The sequence below is a fragment of the Thalassophryne amazonica genome, chromosome 4 (assembly GCF_902500255.1).
Source record: "Thalassophryne amazonica chromosome 4, fThaAma1.1, whole genome shotgun sequence".
Taxonomy (NCBI): Eukaryota; Metazoa; Chordata; class Actinopteri; order Batrachoidiformes; family Batrachoididae; genus Thalassophryne; species Thalassophryne amazonica.
This window is the reverse complement of record NC_047106.1, coordinates 137,778,720-137,798,641: the sequence shown is the minus strand read 5'-3', so window position 1 is coordinate 137,798,641 and position 19,922 is coordinate 137,778,720. Positions and strand designations below refer to the sequence as shown.

General features: G+C 44.4%; 1 protein-coding gene across 6 annotated transcripts in view; it reads right to left on the bottom strand.

Annotated features, from left to right (window-relative positions):
- The window catches only part of mark4 (microtubule affinity regulating kinase 4), a 162,900-nt gene that overhangs the window by 34,409 nt on the left and 108,569 nt on the right, over positions 1-19,922 (bottom strand). For 4 of the 6 annotated variants that reach the window (XR_004560205.1, XR_004560206.1, XR_004560207.1 and 1 more), the window contains exons 7-15: positions 19,027-19,083; positions 18,302-18,538; positions 18,037-18,156; positions 15,743-15,842; positions 14,689-14,798; positions 12,389-12,575; positions 12,088-12,308; positions 8,414-8,516; positions 2,089-2,366 (exon numbers count right to left, since the gene is read on the bottom strand). Coding sequence is in view for 3 of the 6 variants with exons in the window: in XM_034168666.1 (XP_034024557.1) it covers positions 2,089-2,366; positions 8,414-8,516; positions 12,088-12,308; positions 12,389-12,575; positions 14,689-14,798; positions 15,743-15,842; positions 18,037-18,156; positions 18,302-18,538; positions 19,027-19,083 (1,413 nt within the window). In the remaining 3 variants the exon portion in view is untranslated. Of the gene's footprint in view, positions 1-2,088; positions 2,367-4,599; positions 4,667-8,412; positions 8,517-12,087; positions 12,309-12,388; positions 12,576-14,688; positions 14,799-15,742; positions 15,843-18,036; positions 18,157-18,301; positions 18,539-19,026; positions 19,084-19,922 lie in introns of those variants that run through there. The other 2 variants (XM_034168664.1, XM_034168665.1) reach the window with 2 other exon arrangements.

The following is a 19,922-nucleotide window of genomic DNA, read 5'->3' as shown; positions in this document are numbered from 1 at the left end:
TTGACAGTGGGCCAAACCACCGCCGGACCAGTGGGCAAAAGGCAATGTCAAGCCATCATCTCAAGATGTTTTTTTATTTGACATAAAAAAAAAAACATCTTGAGATGATGCCATAGTATAACTGCACTGTGATGAGGCTATAATCGCACAGCGCTATTATTCCATTGTCTAGGGAGAATCCTGATGAAATGCATAGAGGAGATGGGATGATGACTCATCCCATCGTCGTCTCCGTCCAGCTCAAAGAAAAGGCTGAGGCGCCTGCTCCCATTGATGAGACATCTCATTATTTTGACACAGAAAACAAAAATGACAACACTACACACTAACCACATGCTAATACACTCCACAACAGTCCAAATATCACAAATTTCTAAAATATCAAAACGGTTTGATCACTGTCTCCTTTTCCCTCCTCACCAAAATCACCCATAATTTTCTTCCCCCAGCAACTAATTATGTGGATTGGGGATCATTTTTATTGGCTTAGGTTGTGCATTTTACACCAGTGATAAAGGGGAAGTCGTGTGTCTACCCACCCCCCCTCTGCTGCAGCTGGATAAGGAAATGACACCACTGTTTGCTGCGGGTTTCTACAAAAACGTGTACCAAATACTATTCAGGAAAAGCATGGCGTAAAAAACATTCCTAGATCAAGTTATACTAGGCCTATTAACAACATTTAAAAAAGTGGTATATAGGTTGAAGTCTGCACGTTCAACATGCATTCAAATGGAGCCTCAAAGTGGAGCGATTGGTGTTACATACACTTAATTTCGGTTATGTGACTTTGACACGGAGGGCATCAGTCGACCCAAAAGGGTTAAAGCTACTGTATGCAAGTTTTGAAGAAGGGAGCAAATTCTATGTCCTTCTAATATAAATGTGTTTGTAACCTTGTAAACATAATTTATGAACTATGCATAATAAAAAAATAACAAAATAGCATGAAATATAACACTAAATTATTAATATCTAATCTGTACCATATTTAATTTAAATTGCTCAGGTTGTCCGCTCTTACAATAGATTAGTGAATATGACATCTTGAATTATTTATTTTATTTGCTTGTCATAGGCCCATTGATGCAACGTTCATGGCCAAAGGGCTTTACAGTGGACACCTCACATTCACCCACAGACCATGCAAGATGCTCAACTCCATACCAGGAGCAACCTGGGGATTAACAACCTTGCCGCAGAGCCTGATGATGTTCCAATCGGATGGGGCAATGAACTAAGGATATTCTGGCTACAAGCCCACCACATTCACCATTTGACCATCACCTCCAAATCATATGGAGAAAATGACGCATTCTCCATAATACTCTTTTGAAATATGAATCACTGTCTTTTGGTCTTTAGCAAAGTCTCACCCACAGCACCACCTGATTTGTTCACGTCACGAGTTCAGCACTGATGGCTGCTGTCGCGCAGACTGGTAGCAGTGTGCAGACCAGAACTATGTCCGCTGTATTTACTTATTTGTTCAACCTTATGATCGTGTTGAAGGTTATGTGAATTAAACATACGCTTTAAAAGCATTTCAAGAACTTTTGTGTTAAGAGTGGGTGTTATCTAATTCTAACACTTTTTATTGCAGGAAAATAGTCGGTTATTGGTCTCCAACATTAGTAATAATCATATCAGCCCTGAAAAAGCCATATCGGTCGCTCCTACTTCAAATGCTTTGGGGGAATTCCTGTTTTCTTTAGTTTGGTCTTTGTCTTAAATTTGTTTCACACCTGAGACGATGTAAACTCCACAAGGGGCAAAAAGAGTTAGACTCGAATGTTGGACCCAGGGTCTGAGGTCAAGAAGGACTGGCTGTGAACCCTGTAAGGATTTATTATGACAGAATGAAGGCTGGTAAGTTAGTACTGGTTAAGAAAGCAGGGGTTAGATAAACAATTCCGTACTATAAAGGCAGTCCACAGTCGCGTCACACTATTAAACAACAAACTGAAACCAAGTACAAGTTACTGCACAAATAACAAAGATCTCTGAAGATAATAGAACGGTCATTTCTACATTTCGACCAGTTTCTGTTCTTGGCGCTGAAACGTTTCTTACAGGCCCCTCCCTTACCTGCGCGTCAGCTTGACGTGAGTTGCTTAGCAAGTTGGTTGGTGGCCCGGTCCTGGCATGGGGAAGCGGACTAGCAAGTCGGGGACAGGGTGGGTGATGCAGGCGCGACATGGGAGCTGCGTCCTTCGGTCTCTGATCTGCCCTCCGTGGAATGTGCTTCCTCACCGTAGACCCCCTGGAAAGCCGGGAGGAAGTGTTGATGATGATGTGATCCTGAGGCACCGGCAATGCTGTGAGTGTGCGGGGCGAGGCAGGGGGAAGGCGGTGGGACAAGGAACGAAAGACATGGTTGAGACAAAACATGGCAGAGATCGTCTGAACCTGGACGGGATATTCAGTCTCAGAGAGCAGCATGGCCTCATTAAATATTTTAAACAGGCATTATTCAAACTGTCACAGCATATAAGACTAAACAAATAAAAACAGACACACACACAGATAGATAAGATAAGATAGATAGATAGAATCAATCTATTACACAATTTAACTTTAATCATTGCTAGAAATCTAGATAAAAGAACTTTCACTTGAATTCTTTATGGTTAGTGGGCAACCAATAATTTAATGCTTTAATCTATTCTTTTTATCTATTTATCTATTACAGATTCAGCTTTAATCATTATTGCTAGAATACACACACACACACACACACACACACACACCCTCTCGCAGGTTGGCTGGAGGCCTGCAGCTGCTATTCATAATGCTCTAAAAAACAACCACACAGTTTTCAAATAGAGCAGAGACATCAGTGTGTTCACTGGGAACACAGCCGCTCGAGAACAAAATCATTTAACATCATGTGAACTATCTGCACACAGCAGGAGGGGGTGGAGCTTCAGGGTAGGGAGGGGCTGAGGGGAAGAAATAAGCAAATAGCGTGCACTCATTAGAATGTTATTCACCAGACATCCGTCCCATCAGGACACACACTGACTACGTTTACATGCCGTTAATGTTCAGGATAAGGTCATATTCCAGTTTCTGAATCATTAGGATAACCCGTTTACATGCTTAAGCAGACAGAGTTACTCCTGTATACATGGTCTTTTGGTTATCATTTGAAATATCCCTATCTAAACAGCGACGCACGTCTTCCCCCTGTGCTTAATTTGGTCTGCCGTTCGTGTAAATCCTGCTTCGTGTAAAACCCCTCACTACACACTTTATACACTTTTCTCAAACAAACATTTCTCACTTTTCTCTCCTGTGTAACTCTCTTTTTTCTTCTGGGCAAGAAGATCATAAATAGGCACACGCAGACACAATGCGCGTGCTCTCCCTTTGCTCACTGCCTCCGGGGGTACGAGGCGGGACCCACAAAGAATCCAAGTCATGGCCACGGAGCTCTGCGGCTGCGGTTTACCGAGACCCTGCGGCGCTGTGGATTTTCCACAAGATGCCGGAGCGTTCCGCATCAAAACAGCGAGCGTAGTCTCTGGACCTGTTGCCAGAGTTGCCGCAGCTCCGCACAGCAGAGAGGGGGGCAGTGTGACTGGCACGCTGTGGCATTTACCCGAGCCCGCAGACTCAGTAAGCGCATCGGAGGCAGAGCAAATCGCGGCGATGCCAACTGGTGCCGCGACCGGCCTGCCTGATAAGGACGCAGAACACAATGCGCTGGTTATCTCTGCTTCTGTTGTGTCCGGTGGGTTGCGCGTGCCGCATACAAGTAGTTGCCGTACTCAAAAGACCAAGATTCCTTGCAGATAGGACATGCGCAGAACACAGAATAATGTTCCTTTCTATGGGGATATCCCGATGCGTATTTATATGACCTGATATTCGGGTTAGAAAAGGAGTACCCAGGGGTCTTATTTGGGTTTTTAAAAACCGGAATATGAGCATATTTGGGTTTTTGTAGGTGTTTACATGGCCGTGCGCAACCGGGTTACTGCTAATATTCCGGTTATGAAAGGTTAGAAAGGGTCACTGGCTGCATGTAAACGTAGTCACTGAAATGCAATTCAACTGTTATCAAGACAAACCCGATGACCTCTGCTGACCTGACTTTAACCCTTTAATGTCCTCAGATTTTTCAACAGAATGTAGTAGATATGAATATGCTGTACTAAATGGATGAACTGACTTTTAAAGGGGTTAAAAACCACTTTACTGTGAAACACATTCTGGAAAATCTCAGCGGCAGCTTACATGTTTCACTTTCTGCCATCTGCAGCGGTTAGAAAATGTCAAACAGAGAAATTGATCAGCCTAGGCCAGGGTACGAGAGAGGAGAGTTAGACCGTTAGTCAATCCTTAGATTCAGGGGGAGCAATGTGGGCTCAGTCCTTGTCAGGACCAGCTCTATACCCTCACAAGGTATCGAGAAAGGTCAAGGACATTAGAGAGGTATGATCAACCAGACTACATGTGTTTTGTGGACTTGCAAAGGAGTATGACCAGGTTCCTTGAGGTGTCCTGTGTGTGTATGTGTGTGTGTTAGGGGGGAGCGCTATAGGAGTATCGTACCAGAATTGCTATGATCTCCATGCAACCAAAGTGGGAGCTTTTCCGGTATTCTCATCAGACCTGTTTTCCAGTGGGTGTTGGACTCCAATCTCCATGGAATTCAGCACTGATATATCAAAAATATGGTCACAGGATTACCAGTATGCATACCAACATCTTATACCAGAGTTTCAATAACACCGTGAACTGGTACAGACTGCAAGGCCTGAAGCCCCTAACTCAGGTCATTGCTAAATGTGGGTGTGGGTTCAAGTTGACATGGATGACATCCGGCTGTACAGCTGTAATGAACGAGACAATGACTCAATGATCCACCTGACCAGAGCCTACAGCAAGACATCAGAATGTCATTCGGACAAGTACGACAACTCTTCCACAGCAGGTCTTTTTCTGATTCTCTCCCCGCAGCCCCAACCAGTCCCCAGCAGAAGACTGCCCCTCCCTGAGGCTGGTTCTGCTGAAGGTTCCTTCCTGTTAAAAGGGGTTTTTCCTTCCCACTGTCGCCAAGTGCCTGCTCACATGGGGTCGTTTTGACCGTTGGGGTTTTCTGTAATTATTGTATGGCTTTTGCCTTACAATATAAAGCACTTGGGGCAACTGTTTGTTGTGATTTGGCGCTATATAATAAAATTGATTGATTTGATTTAGTGGTAAAGAGAGGGAAGAGGATCAAGGGTGAAAAGGGTCCATCTACCAGAAGGAAGAATCAGATAGGAGGGATAAAGGTCTGAGCTTCTCACAAATTAATGAGAACTACAAGGAGGCATCAAGCAGATCAGCCACAGCAAATACCACCAGAGAGTAAAGAGAAGCAGTTCAGGTCTCGATGTAAGATCACACCACATGTCCTGCCAGCCTGACTGATGAGCTGGTCAAAGGAGAAAACAGACCCCACAAACCTCAAGACAAGGAAACTCTTTATAATACACAGATGGTTCCACCTGAAGTCCAGCACCCTTTTGCCATACAGCTGACAAAAAGAGGGGAGCCAGGCGTTAGTGGACTTCCTGTCAAAGCCGCTCTCTGTAACTATACCAAGAACACAGACCCCAGAGACAAAATCCACAGTGAGTGGCTCACGTAGCAGCATGCTGAGGGATGTGACTGAAGACCAATCCCTCCAGGGCATGTGCAATGACAGATACAGGAAGTGGCTGATGCTGAGAAATCCTGGCCAATTAAAGTCTGAACACAATAACAGGTGCTCACCAACAGATCATGTGTCCTAACAATCTCTGTGATCATAATTAGTCTGTCAAACACCCACGTGCTGTCTGCACAGACGCTGTGTTCAGTACAGGAACCTTAGACTCTGCCCTTGTGCTACCATTTGTACCCGTTAGACACTTACAGCTCCTAATTAATGCTGCACTTCTCTCCTGTTTGCTGCGATTATCCATCCAGTTCTCTTTGTACCCTCAACCTCCATCTGTGCACTGACATTTCCTGGGGGGTCAGCTGACTGTGAGAGGACAATTACAGAGTGCTAAAGAGACACAAAAGAGGACAGCCAGCAGAGACGAATGAGAGCAGATAACCATCTGCCCTGACAGCACGCTTCCTGCCACCCACGTCCACAGTCAGCCTGCTCATGCACACGTTCAACTCATTAGCTGCACCTGAAAAAGCTGAATGTGTAAAAAAACAGCTGTCAAACCCATGCTTCCAACACACACACACACACTCTCTCACTCCCAGGCCAGCCTGCAGCTGATGATGGCGCCTCACAGTGCTCAGCGGTGACTACTTCCTGCGTTGCCTCTGGACATTTCAGTGATCCGGGCAGGAACCAAACGACCACAGCGGTGAGCTGGGCTGGTCCTGATGGAATGACCCGCATTCATTTCTCAGGTTATTTCACAGTGGCTGAGATTTTCTTTGGTGTATCTTTTGAAATCAATTTAATTTATGATTGAATATTCTGTTATTATTAAGTATTCTTTAAATGCCTTGTTTTTGATTACCAAAGATCATTATTTCTGTTCTTCCTTCATACTTTTAGGAACAAAAATAGTTTTTATTTACTACATCAAATGTACCACACGGGTCAAAAATGACCCATTAGTGATTTAAAACTAAATGACTTAATATTATAAATAATTAGTTTCAATACTTTAGCAGTGAGCGGGGCCAAACACTTTTTGCAACGTTTTGTTACCTACATACATACATACATACCTACCTACCTACCTATATACACACACACACCTCTGGTAACAGATAACACAGCTATTAAACTGAACTGTATCTGTAGCTTAACAAAAGAAAACTGGTGAAAGTAAATAAAATACAACTGAATACATCAGTAGACCAAAAACTGCCATCTCAATTTTTACATGCCTCACAAGTGATCACTAAGTGTTTGTGCTCCTTGCACACGGGCTGGTGCATCGGGAACACCAGCTGCTGACATTTCTCTATGGAAGCTGGGCAGATGTTCTTCTTTTGGGCTCCTGTCTGATGCCCTCTTGTGGCTGGGTGGTGACTGTGTTGTGTTTTTGTAACCCACCTCCTCCCACTGCCTCAATAACATGCCTTTAGAGCTTGGGTGTGCCCTCCCTGCACCTCTTCATATGTGGCATGCCAAGCTCTTTGCCCAGCTCCTTGATGATAGCCACTGTGCATTGTTCACACCACCCATATAATCAGAGTGTTGTGAGGTGAAGTTGGGGTAGGTATTGTGGGTAGCGGCAACATCCCGCCTATCATACCAGAGTATCACGGGCCAACCTCGAGGTTCTCTGCTTACATGAGTAAACTGCTCACCATCTGATCTTTTGTGTCCACTCTTCCATTTGTTTTGTTGTAGCACCGGATCACTTCTGGTTTGTTCTTCTGACTGGTGTCACCATGCATGGTGCTCAGGAAGACAACAGCCTCTCTCTTCTCCTCCACATAGTTACCACTGAGTGCAAATTCTGAGCTATAAACCTCACGTGATTTGCATGGCTTCATGATAGGTGGCATGTCTAGCTTGTTCTGGCGAGGAGTCCCAACAATGGTCAGGTTCTTCTCAGCCAGCGCAACACTAGTGAAGAAGTTGACCATTGTGATGTTGCGACAAAAACAAACATTTCACAGTTTCCAGCCAAATGCATGCATAGTAAATGCATGTGGGCACTTCTGACCCATGTGTGTAAATTTGATGTAGAAATACAAAATCTGTAAAGTAAAGAAAGAAAAATGAAATGATGACTTGTGTAAACAAAAACAAGATATTACTGCATACTTGGAACAGTAAATGATAAAATGAATTTATTTCAGAGATATATCATAGACACACTCAGCCAAAATAACATAGAAAATGGATATGGGTCATTTTGATCCTGTTGTTCATCAAAGGGTTAAAAAGAAGACTTGAAAGTTCAGTTTGTCAGAAGGCACATGGGAGACTCAAGCTGATCTGTTTTGTTGTATGAAACTCCTTCATGGTTCCAGCCTCTTAATTTTGATCTGGAGGTGCAGAAGATATGCATTTATCTTTAAACTGTGCCAAATGTTCTGAGCACGTCGTATAGGGTCTGACATCCACCCACCCCAGTCCCACATAATCCTGTGGGAAACACTGTGCTGGAAGCCACTGCACGACTTAAGTAGCAGATTTACATGTTAGTTTTTACATGTGAAAGTCCTGACTCTGCAGGAGTTGGAGAATTTTTATGTTTTGAAAGGTTTGGATTAGAATTCATCATCATGACAATACAGCTAGTTAATGAAAGTCATCATAAAAGCTACCACTAGGTTAATCTGACTTCATGGGAACAAAGGTTCTGTGTTGTGAAGAACCAGAATGATGTCAGTCCAGTTTGATTCTTCTGTCTGTGTGACAGAAAACCTGAACGCTGCTCTCACCTGTTGTCCTTGCCATTTTGCAGCAGCGAGTGTTTGTCTGCGTTGGCGCGATCTGTACACACGTATGTGTTCCTCCGTGTCATGGCACTAGCTGGGATGTTATTCTGCAAAATAAATAACAACAAACCATCATGTCTGTTAATTTGTTGGTAATGAACAACTCAAACATAGCTAAGGGCCCCCTCATACATAGTGCGAATTTGGTCAATTTGCGCATGAAGCAGGAATCATGTGCAAAACGTGTAAAATGGTAGCTGCCTCATACACCTGTTGCTACATCTATTTGCGCACACCAGCAGCTGAAAGACAGTGTGTGCCCTATGCAAACCCATCGATCCCTCTCGTGGCAGGTGTCGGCCAAATTCCAGGTGACATACACGAACATCTTTTTTTGCCTCCTTGCTCTCTGCCGAGAAGGTCGCATTTTTCTCCTTCTCCCTCCCTCCTTATCTTTCCTGCTTCTGTGACGTGTTGTCTGTGAGGCTGCCAGCTTTGCTCTTCTGGAAAAAGCAAAAATGGATCTGTTGAAGTGGTCTCTGAACGCAACTGACACTATTTTTTCTACAAGACACTCTGGAAGCGGAGGACCCCGACCTGTCCTGCCGGGACACGTGATGGGCTACGTGATGGACAGTTGGAGGGAAATGGCAGGTCATGTGCCTTTACATGCTGTCTGTGGAGGATGTCGAAGATGTGTATATATTTGGCATGGTGGTGACCGGGTTTCTGCTGTGTGGAGCGGGCATAGCGCTGGTTTACCGGAAAATTAAGAAGTGGAAGCGGCAATAATTGGCCGTCCAGGCTGCCCCACGATTGATTAGATTGAAAGAGCACTGTCAGCTCAGTCGGCGGGTGTTAACCGCGCGTTGGATACCATCTCCGGGAAGATTGCTGCACTGGAAAACCGCATTGATTGTCAGTAATGACCACATCTCCTTTCTTAATTCAGATGTATTGGAAGCCACTTTGTCTCAGACTGTGGAATCTTTCAGGCGTCTGCTAATCTGGATTTTCATTCGGCTTCCCAAAACACAGCTGCACTTCAAGGCCACTGTGATAAAAACCTCCTGGAGAAGAACAACGCTCATGCCTTTGCCTCATGACATTGACTGTGGACAGTGGACTGTTCAGGGCCCCTCCCCTCCTCCCTCCCTCTCGTCCTGTTGTTGTGTGTGATCATTGTTCATTGTGCTGATGGGTTTTTTTCCTGTTTTGCTGCTGCGTGATTCAATGCAGCAGCAATGAAGGTTTTCTTTCCCAAGTTTTACTTGTGTGTGCTTTTTATATGTGTTCATGTACCAGGGCCGGCTTATGTGTGTGTTATGTGTGTGTTGGTCTGTCGTCATGAGGCAGTCAAGGTTTGCTCAGCCCTGCTGTTGACCTAAAAGCAGGGATATACATCTGGAGCTGGTCCCCGGGAGCCTAAAGGCGACTTTCTGCTCCTAACTGGCAATTAGGATGGGTTAAATGCAGTAATCACATTTCATTGTGCAGGGAACATGTTCCTTTGTGCATATGACAATAAATTCTTTTGAATCCTTGAATCCTTTGAATCTAACATCGCTTGCATGGCACCTAGAAATGTGTGGCCATTGCAGCATTAACACGACAACAGTCAGCAGACAATCACTGTCGTGCTGGCAGTGAAATCTGTCTGTTTAGTGTGTGTGCTCTCTCTCTCTCTCTCTCTCTCTCTCTCTCTCTCTCTCTCTCTGTCTCTCTCTCTCTCTCTGTCTCTGTCTCTGTCTCTGTCTCTCTCTCTCTCTCTCTCTCTCTCTCTCTCTCTCTCTCTCTCTCTCTCTCTCTCTCTCTCTCTCTCTCTCTCTCTCTCTCTCTCTCTCTCTCTCTCTCTGTCTCTCTCTCTCTCTCTCTCTCTCTCTCTCTCTCTCTCTCTCTCTCTCTGTCTCTGTCTCTCTCTCTCTGTCTGCAGAGGAATGGTCTATTTGAAGAGTTTCAGTCAGGTTTTAGAATTCATCATAGTACAGAAACAGCATTAGTGAAGGTTACAAATGATCTTCTTATGGCTTCGGACAGTGGACTTATCTCTGTGCTTGTTCTGTTGGACCTCAGTGCTGCTTTTGATACTGTTGACCATAAAATTTTATTACAGAGATTAGAGCATGTCATAGGTATTAAAGGCATTGCGCTGCGGTGGTTTGAATCATATTTGTCTAATAGATTACAGTTTGTTCATGTAAATGGGGAATCTTCTTCACAGACTAAAGTTAATTATGGAGTTCCACAAGGTTCTGTGCTAGGACCAATTTTATTCACTTTATAGATGCTTCCCTTGGGCAGTATTATTAGACGGTATTGCTTAAATTTTCATTGTTACGCAGATGATACCCAGCTTTATCTATCCATGAAGCCAGAGGATACACACCAATTAGCTAAACTGCAGGATTGTCTTACAGACATAAAGACATGGATGACCTCTAATTTCCTGCTTTTAAACTCAGATAAAACTGAAGTTATTGTACTTGGCCCCACAAATCTTAGAAGCATGGTGTCTAACCAGATCGTTACTCTGGATGGCATTTCCCTGATCTCTAGTAATACTGTGAGAAATCTTGGAGTTATTTTTGATCAGGATATGTCATTCAAAGCGCATATTAAACAAATATGTAGGACTGCCTTTTTGCATTTACGCAATATTTCTAAAATCAGAAAGGTCTTGTCTCAGAGTGATGCTGAAAAACTAATTCATGCATTTATTTCCTCTAGGCTGGACTATTGTAATTCATTATTATCAGGTTGTCCTAAAAGTTCCCTAAAAAGCCTTCAGTTGGTTCAGAATGCTGCAGCTAGAGTACTGACGGGGACTAGCAGGAGAGAGCATATCTCACCCGTGTTGGCCTCTCTTCATTGGCTTCCTGTTAATTCTAGAATAGAATTTAAAATTCTTCTTCTTACTTATAAGGTTTTGAATAATCAGGTCCCATCTTATCTTAGGGACCTCGTAGTACCATATTACCCCATTAGAGCGCTTCGCTCTCAGACTGCGGGCTTACTTGTGGTTCCTAGGGTTTGTAAGAGTAGAATGGGAGGCAGAGCCTTCAGCTTTCAGGCTCCTCTCCTGTGGAACCAGCTCCCAATTCAGATCAGGGAGACAGATACCCTCTCTACTTTTAAGATTAGGCTTAAAACTTTCCTTTTCACTAAGGCTTATAGTTAGGGCTGGATCGGGTGACCCTGGACCATCCCTTGGTTATGTTGCTTTAGACGTAGACTGTGGGGGGTTCCCATGATACACTGTTTCTTTCTTTTTTTGCTCCGTATGCATCACTCTGCATTTAATCATTAGTGATCGATCTCTGCCCCCCTTCTCGGCATGTCTTTTTCCTGGTTCTTTCCCTCAGCCCCAACCAGTCTCAGCAGAAGACTGCCCCTCCCTGAGCCTGGTTCTGCTGGAGGTTTCTTCCTGTTAAAAGGGAGTTTTTCCTTCCCACTGTGGCCAAGTGCTTGCTCATAGGGGGTCGTTTTGACCGTTGGGGTTTTTCATGGTTATTGTATGGCCTTGCCTTGCAATATGGAGCGCCTTGGGGCAACTGTTTGTTGTGATTTGGCGCTATATAAGAAAAAAGTTGATTGATTGATTGATCTGAGGAGATTTTGGGTAAAACCTACGCTCTTTCACACATCATCAAGTTTGAAATTATAACCAGCTGGTTGTACCGTAGTGGAGGTGACTTCCTTGCGCCGATCAGGTATCTCAGCTTTATTTGGATTATGGGCAGCGCTAACCATGGGACTGGATGGAGCTGGAATGCTTCGAGAACCGGCCACATTAGTCGTCGGCTTGCGACTCGATAGTCGCTCCTCCTTAACGGTTGCCCCTTCTCCAACACCACTGGGACTCCTTTTGGGGTGTGTTGACCCGGGAACTGCTGGACCACCTGGAACAAATCGATACAGATAAACGTTACTACTGTGACTCTGTAAATAACCACAAAACATCAGAGAGAGTTTGCCTCACAGAAATCAGAGTGGCGACGTTGGCGGTGGTACGTGGAGGCGCTTCGCAGTGTCTTGTGGCCAGAGGAGGAAGGAGCACCAGAGGAGGAAGACGAAGTGGAGTGTTTGCTAGTTCCATTGGTGATGGCGCCTGCCCGGACTCGAGCAAGACTCAGACTGCTGCCCGATCGAGACTCACTGCCCTCCGACTGACAGACACAGAAGAAAAATGCTTACAATAGGACGAGGAGCGAGCCTGGTTCTGATAAATTATACAGGTCCACCTGTGCAACAAATCAGCTCTGTGTCTAACACCAGTTTGTTCAAGTCCAATACCAGGTCCAGCTCTATTTATGACTTAATTTGAAGACCAAGACCCTGACAAACACCTAATCAGCGCTTACTTGTGAAATGGAACATGCGGTTTATCAATACGACACCTAAAACACTGCCCACACCCAGACTCACCATTTGATCCGGTGTCGCTGACCGAATGGTCCCCCCTAAAAATCGGTCCACCCTGCCTTCACTGCGCATGCGTCATTTCTATGCATCAGCCACGGTTCACCCATTATCACCTCATTTCTGCTTCAAACTGCCAGTCATCATTTATCTCTATCGATCTGAAGCTTTTGTATAACAATCATTTCCACATAAATTCAGCATTATTTCATCATAAAAGATGGAGGAAGTGATCAGAGCGCCGCAGCCAGACAAGCTGCTAGCTGCTGTGTTCACTGCGCCCCTGTCATTTCCAAACGTCAGTAGCGACTCACCAATTATCGCCTCGTTTCTGCTTAAAACAGCTTCATTTCTGCTTAAAACTGACTTTAGACTGATTTAAGAGGTTTTACTTTGTCATTTGATGGTTAATGATCACATTAGTCCCTTTGATTGCTTTGGGTGTAGAGACTCAGTCTGAGACGTGCTGCTGTGGTCCCGCATGACGCATGCGCAGTGAAGGCAGGGTGGACCAATGTTTGGGGGGGGGGGGGGGGGACGACACACGGTTTGGTCTGCGACACCGGATCACTTGAAGCAGTTTTGGTAACTGAATGCTTGATCTTTAGGTTTGTCAGCATTCAGAAAATCATCAAACACAGAAGCACACTTGTCCCATTAAAAATAAGAAGCACGAGGTAGACCGAGGACTGGTGACACAGAACTAAACTAATAATAATATAAACTAAAAAAAATAAAAACCATTTAATATTTATGGAAGTATCATCATAGCGAAGTGAAGCTATGAAACATTCACTCTGCAAACTAACCGTCATTATGATACATACTTACACATAGAACTCCACAAACTCCTCCTCATCAGATCTTAAAAGCCCTAACGGCTACCTGTGTCATTAGTATCAGGAGTCGAATGTGCACTGATGTTTTCTTGTCCACAACCCCATGTCTACTCTCAGTCATAACCATGACAGGATAATGTGCGAGGCCTAAAATCCGAGCCATGGTCCAGACACAGGTGTGACAGGCGGAGAGCAGGAACCTCAGAGGATAAAGACTTGGGCCTAGTTTCAAGTGGTCTAATCTTGTTTAGCGGACTAAACACTCTTCATTGACTCATCTTTTGATGTTAGTGGTTGCACAAAGGGCTTACTTGGTTAAAGTTTCGCGTTACCCAACTAAAGTTTTTAGCCTGGTACAGAGGCGGCTGATCTTGTTTTAGCTGAAAAAACATCAGTGCCTTACTTCAAAAAATGGTACTACCACTTGATGGAGGAGGAAGGAAGGAGAGTGCAGTGAGTGTTCCAGGATCGGAATAATCCACTTGAGATGTTTACAGAGGCTGAGGTCAGGAGCACTTCTCCTCTGCTGAGGTAGACTCAGCCATGTTTGTAGCAGACGGACCAACCCAAAAGTAAACAAAACTGTTGCGCACTGGAGGCGTTTCTTAGCTACGCCACTTGCGAGGCCACTATGATTGTGAAGATCGTCGACTAACATAAGACGGCTAATCTACAAGCGTAGCCGTCGATGTGAAATGGAGATTAGATGGATAATGTTGGGTGACTAACCTTAGGCGACTCAGTAAGCTTAGACTGCTTTATGAAACCGGGCCCAGGTGTACCAATCTGCAGACCTGGGTTCAATTCCCAATCACACTACAGTGCTACCCATCTGTGCCCATGGAACGGTACCAGTACTAGGCTGGGGTAGTAGCTTGTTTCGGACTGGTCTCACAGTCTACTACTCCCTCTGATTACAAAATCTAGGAATAATCACCGACATCATTGGGCCTGAGGTCTGTGAAGGACTGCGAGAAGAGAAATGTCAAAATCAAAGAGCCAACAAGGTTGAATAACTCACCTCAGTCTTGCGTCCCAGCAGCAGGTATGTGGCGGTGACCTCATTGTACTTCTGGCTGACAAGAGACTCTCTTATTTCTTCTCGAGTAAAGCCCATCCCGACCATCACATCTGGAATTAGAGCATGGAGTTATTCTTCAGATCACCAAACACAACTAACCTGGGTAACGAACCTTCACTCTTCCACCCACACTGGACACAACTTGCCACTGTCGACCTGGATTTTACGGCATCTCACCCAACAGTTGTGCATCTGCTCACATTTTTACAGTTCTGTTCTGAGGAGGCCTCCACAGGTAGAACATGGGTCTTCATTTCCTCCAGAGAAATATTTCAGTTTGAGAAGCTCATAATATTTTAGTTGTGTACAAATGAAGCAGCATCATCTAAAACCCCAGTGGGCCGTGAAGGTACTGCAGGTGGGCCACAGCCCCCTGGTGGGACACCCAGTGTATTGTTTCACAGCTCATTCAGATGAAGATGTAGAGAGTCGTTTTCACATTAAATCCAAGAGCATCATTGCTACAATTATTGTATAAAGGAGTCAGATTTTTTAAGTACCTGTAACAGAGTCAGTGGTCAAGACTTTTTAAAAGCCATTTTATAACTATCATTCAGGACACTTAAAGTAGCTCCTAATTTATTTTTGAACTGCTGGATTAAAGGACCAGGCAACTCAGTCCAAATTTCCCTCTCCTCGACCAAGTCCTCTAACTCTTCCTGGGGGATTCCGAGATATTAACAAAGCCAGCTGGGAAATACGATCTCTCCAACGTGACTGTGGTCTTGCTCACGCCATCCTCCCACTTGGGCGCGTCTGGAAGACCAGGGGCCATCCTCACCAGACATGTTCACGGCTGATTTATTTTTTTTATAGCTATATCTCCGATTAGAATTTTAGTCAGTTCCTCCAGAACAATCACCCTTTAATTTATGCTGTTGTTTTGAAAAGTACTACATAGATAAAAGTTATTATTAATGTTCCTTGTGTGTAATATTGTTTTAAAAGCACTTTGAGTGGCACAGCAGCAGAGAAACAGTTTCTGAATGCTCACCGATGCGGCTGGTATCGTTGTAGTCCTCAGCTGGTTCCGAGTGGGGTTTTAGCTCGTCTCCATCATAGCCAACATTCATCCATTTGTCCTTCATTATTTGCTGAGAGACAAACAGACAGACAAACACCAGAAAACATCCCAGAAAAAAAGATGAGTTGTTATAACAGAGTAATGAGATGCTTATTATTCACAGTGATGGCAGCTCACTTCACACCGACACCCAACATGTACAGGCTAGCAGAAATGGCAGTCTGTATTCTACACAAGCGTCAGAGCAAAACTCAACAATGTTGCCCTGAAATGGCCTTCAACCAGCTGCGCGTCTTCCTCTTTGGCGGGCGTCATGTTTTCTACTGGGTAGGATCACCAGAAGTAAACCATTACCACAAACGACGGTCCTGTGGAAAATCTAGCAGCCATGGCTAGCGGTGTCTGGTAGCGGAGCTCTGAAGAAGACTCACCAGCATAGACTAGCTGTCAATCAAAGCAACCATGCCCCTAATTATACAAACACTATGGCTCGAAATGTCTTAAACTGAGGTATCAAAACAGCCCCCACCCATCAATCAATCAATCAATCAAACAATTTTTTTATATAGCGCCAAATCACAACAAACAGTTGCCCCAAGGCGCTTTATATTGTAAGGCAAGGCCATACAATAATTATGTAAAACCCCAACGGTCAAAACGACCCCCTGTGAGCAAGCACTTGGCTACAGTGGGAAGGAAAAACTCCCTTTTAACAGGAAGAAACCTCCAGCAGAACCAGGCTCAGGGAGGGGCAGTCTTCTGCTGGGACTGGTTGGGGCTGAGGGAGACAGCTGGTACAAAACCATTTCTGTACCAGGCATAAAACCTGTTTATTTCTCCTCTAAAGTTGGACATATTAACATGTTCTTTAACAGGAACCTGCCTCAAGTGGACAGTCAAGGAACTGCACCTGTGTCCTCCACCTGTTACCTGTACTAATGGCACATGTTTGAACTTATCTATATAAAAGACACCTATCCACAGCCTCAAACAGTCAGACTCCAAACTCAACCATGGCCAAGACCAAAGAGCTGTCGAAGGGCACAGGAAGAATATTGTAGACGTGCACCAGGCTGGGAAGAGTGAATCTACAATAGTCAAGCAGGCTGGTGTGAATAAATCAACTGCGTGAGTAACTGTAAGAAAATGGAAGACATACAAAACCATTGATAATCTCCCTTGATCTGGGGCTCCACGCAAGATGTCATCCTGTGGGGTCAAAATGATCATAAGAACGGTGAACAAAAATACCAGAACTACACGGAGGGACCTGATGAATTACCTGGAGAGCTGGGACCAAAGTAACAAAGGCTACACACTACGCAGAGAGGGACTCAACTCCTGTAGTGCCAGGCGTGTCCCCCTGCTTAAACCAGTACGTGTCCAGGCCCGTCTGAAGTTTGACAGAGAGGATGATCCAGAAGAGGACTGGGAGAATCTCATGTGGTCAGATGAAACCAAAATAGAACTTTTTAGTAAAAACTCAACTTGTCATGTTTGGAGGAAGACGAATGCTGAGTTGCATCCCAAGAACACCATACCTACTGTGAAGCATGGGGGTGGAAACATCATGCTTTGGGGCTGTTTTTCTGCAAAGGGGACAGGACGACTGATCCATGTTAAGGGAAGAATGAACGGGGCCATGTATCATGAGATTTGAAGCCAAAACCTCCTTCCATCAGTGAGAGCATTGAAGATGCAACGTGGCTGGGTCTTCCAGCATGACAATGATCCCAAACACACCGCTCGGGCAACGAAAGAGTGGCTCTGTAAAAAGCATTTCAAGGTCCTGGAGTGGCCGAGCCAGTTTCCAGACCTCAACCCCATAGAAAATCTGTTGAGGGAGTTGAAAGTCTGTGTTGCCCAGCGACAGCCCCAAAACATCACTGCTCTAGAGGACATCTGCATGGAGGAATGGACCAAAATACCAGCTACAGTGTTTGCAAACCTGGTGAAGACTTACAGGAAATGTTTGACCTCTGTCATTGCCAATAAAGATTATGTTATAAAGCATTGAGTTGAACTTTTGTTTTTGACCAAATACTTATTTTCCACCATAATTTACAAATAAATTCTTCAAAAATCCTACAATGTGAGTTCCTGGAATTATTTTTCTCATTTTTTCTCTCCCAGTTGAAGTGAACGTATGATGAAAATTACAGACTTCTCTCATCTTTCTAAGTAGGAGAACTTGCACAATCAGGGACTGACTAAATACTTTTTTACCCCACTGTAAATTTGCTGTGTGAAGTTTTCTTTCTCACCTCCAGGGAGCAGCGTTTGGTTGGGTTGAGGACAAGGAAGCGGCGCAGGATTCCCTCACAGTCTGTGGACATGTAAAAGGGCACGCGATACTTCCCCCTCAAAACACGCTCCCGCAGCTCCTGAAGACGCACACAAAGTCAGGACAACACGCACGTCACCTGTCAGCGTGTCTGTCTCACCACACACACACACACACACACACACACACAGTACGACACAATATCCCATCACTCAGCCACTGGAGCCCGACAAAGACACACCCACCTTTAGGTTCTGTCCATCAAACGGCAGAGACCCGCTGACCAACGTGTAGAGGATGACACCCAGGCTCCAGATGTCCACCTCTGGTCCGTCGTACTTCTTCCCCTGGAACAGCTCGGGTGCAGCGTAAGGCGGGGAGCCGCAGAACGTGTCCAACTTACTGCCAGCAGTGAACTCATTACTGAAGCCAAAGTCCGCTATCTTAATGTTGGAGTCTGCGTCGAGTAACAAGTTCTCCGCCTGCAGGTGGCAACAAGCCGCAAGTAGAAAAGAGACACATGGACAAATGTTTGTTCTGAGCAACGGACCCACTCAATCCATTTTTATAAAACTGAGTGCAGAGCAAGAGACTGAACAGGAATCAAACAAAGGAAATTTTCAACAGCCACTTTCCTGACCATTTCACAATAAAAAGCTTGTGACAGCAGTATCAGACTGAAGAGACGGTTTCAGTTCAAACACCGTTGAGAGTCCTCCATAAAGTTTTTCCTGTTAACTACTTTTTTCAGACAGGTTTTCCTTTATCTCACTCTTTATTATTTTCCCCTCATGATGTCACAAAGCTCTAATATTTAGACATGAACACTCTGTTGGGAGTATAATATTTGAGTGTTGATAGTTGAAGACCTGAGATACATTCTGGAGACCATCAGTGTTGGCAATGACTTTCACAGCAAGACATTTTCTGGATTTTTTTTTTTACATTTTTCTTACAACTGCATAATTACCTTCAAGTCTCTGTGGACAATATACTTCTGATGACAGTAGAGCACCGCTGAAACAATCTGAGGAAGACAGAAAAACATGCTAATGAACACTCACATGTGATGTCAGCACTCGTAAAGCTTTTGTTCAGATGCCGTTTTGGAGGTTCTTCTTCTTCATAGCATTAGTGTTGTTGTGGAAATTACATTCACATGCATCATTCTGAGGAGTTATTTTGAACATCAATACACTGTAAAATCTAACACACGTTTGATTATCCAAAATGCATAGAACAGATTTTAGGACAAGGGACCTCTATTACAACTGAGAAATCAGACAAGCACAATTTTTTGTTTAAAGCAGTCAAGTGCTTCCCTATGGACTGGAAGAAAAGACACAGTGTCCCAGTCTAGGAAGGGTGATCACCAGGACTGCAACAATTTTATTATTATTGTTATTTACTGGCACTGCCGTCTGTTTCAGTAATTTGGCCATTTGGTTCTCATTCGTGGTATCTCTGTCACAAATATCGACATCATGCCTCTTGTGTCAGTGGTCTCTGATCACTCACTTATTAAGTTTACAGTCTCCATGCTGTGTTTACTGGAACAACAACCTTATTTATCATTGTGGCGGCACATCAGCTCAACAACTACAATTGAACTTGGAGCCAGACTGGCTGATATCTTAGCATCACTTGTGGAAAATGACCATTCAGTCTTCAGCACTCACAACCACACTCCACCTATATTAAAACCACGGCCCCCCCAAAACACAGTCACCTTGGTTCAATGATGACTAATGTGGCCTCAAGCATAAGGCTCGAGTTCTAGAACAAAAATGGCGTAGTTCAAAACTAGAAGTATTTCACCTCACGTGGCGTGATGCAATTCTAGACTATAACCATGCACTGCTGGCT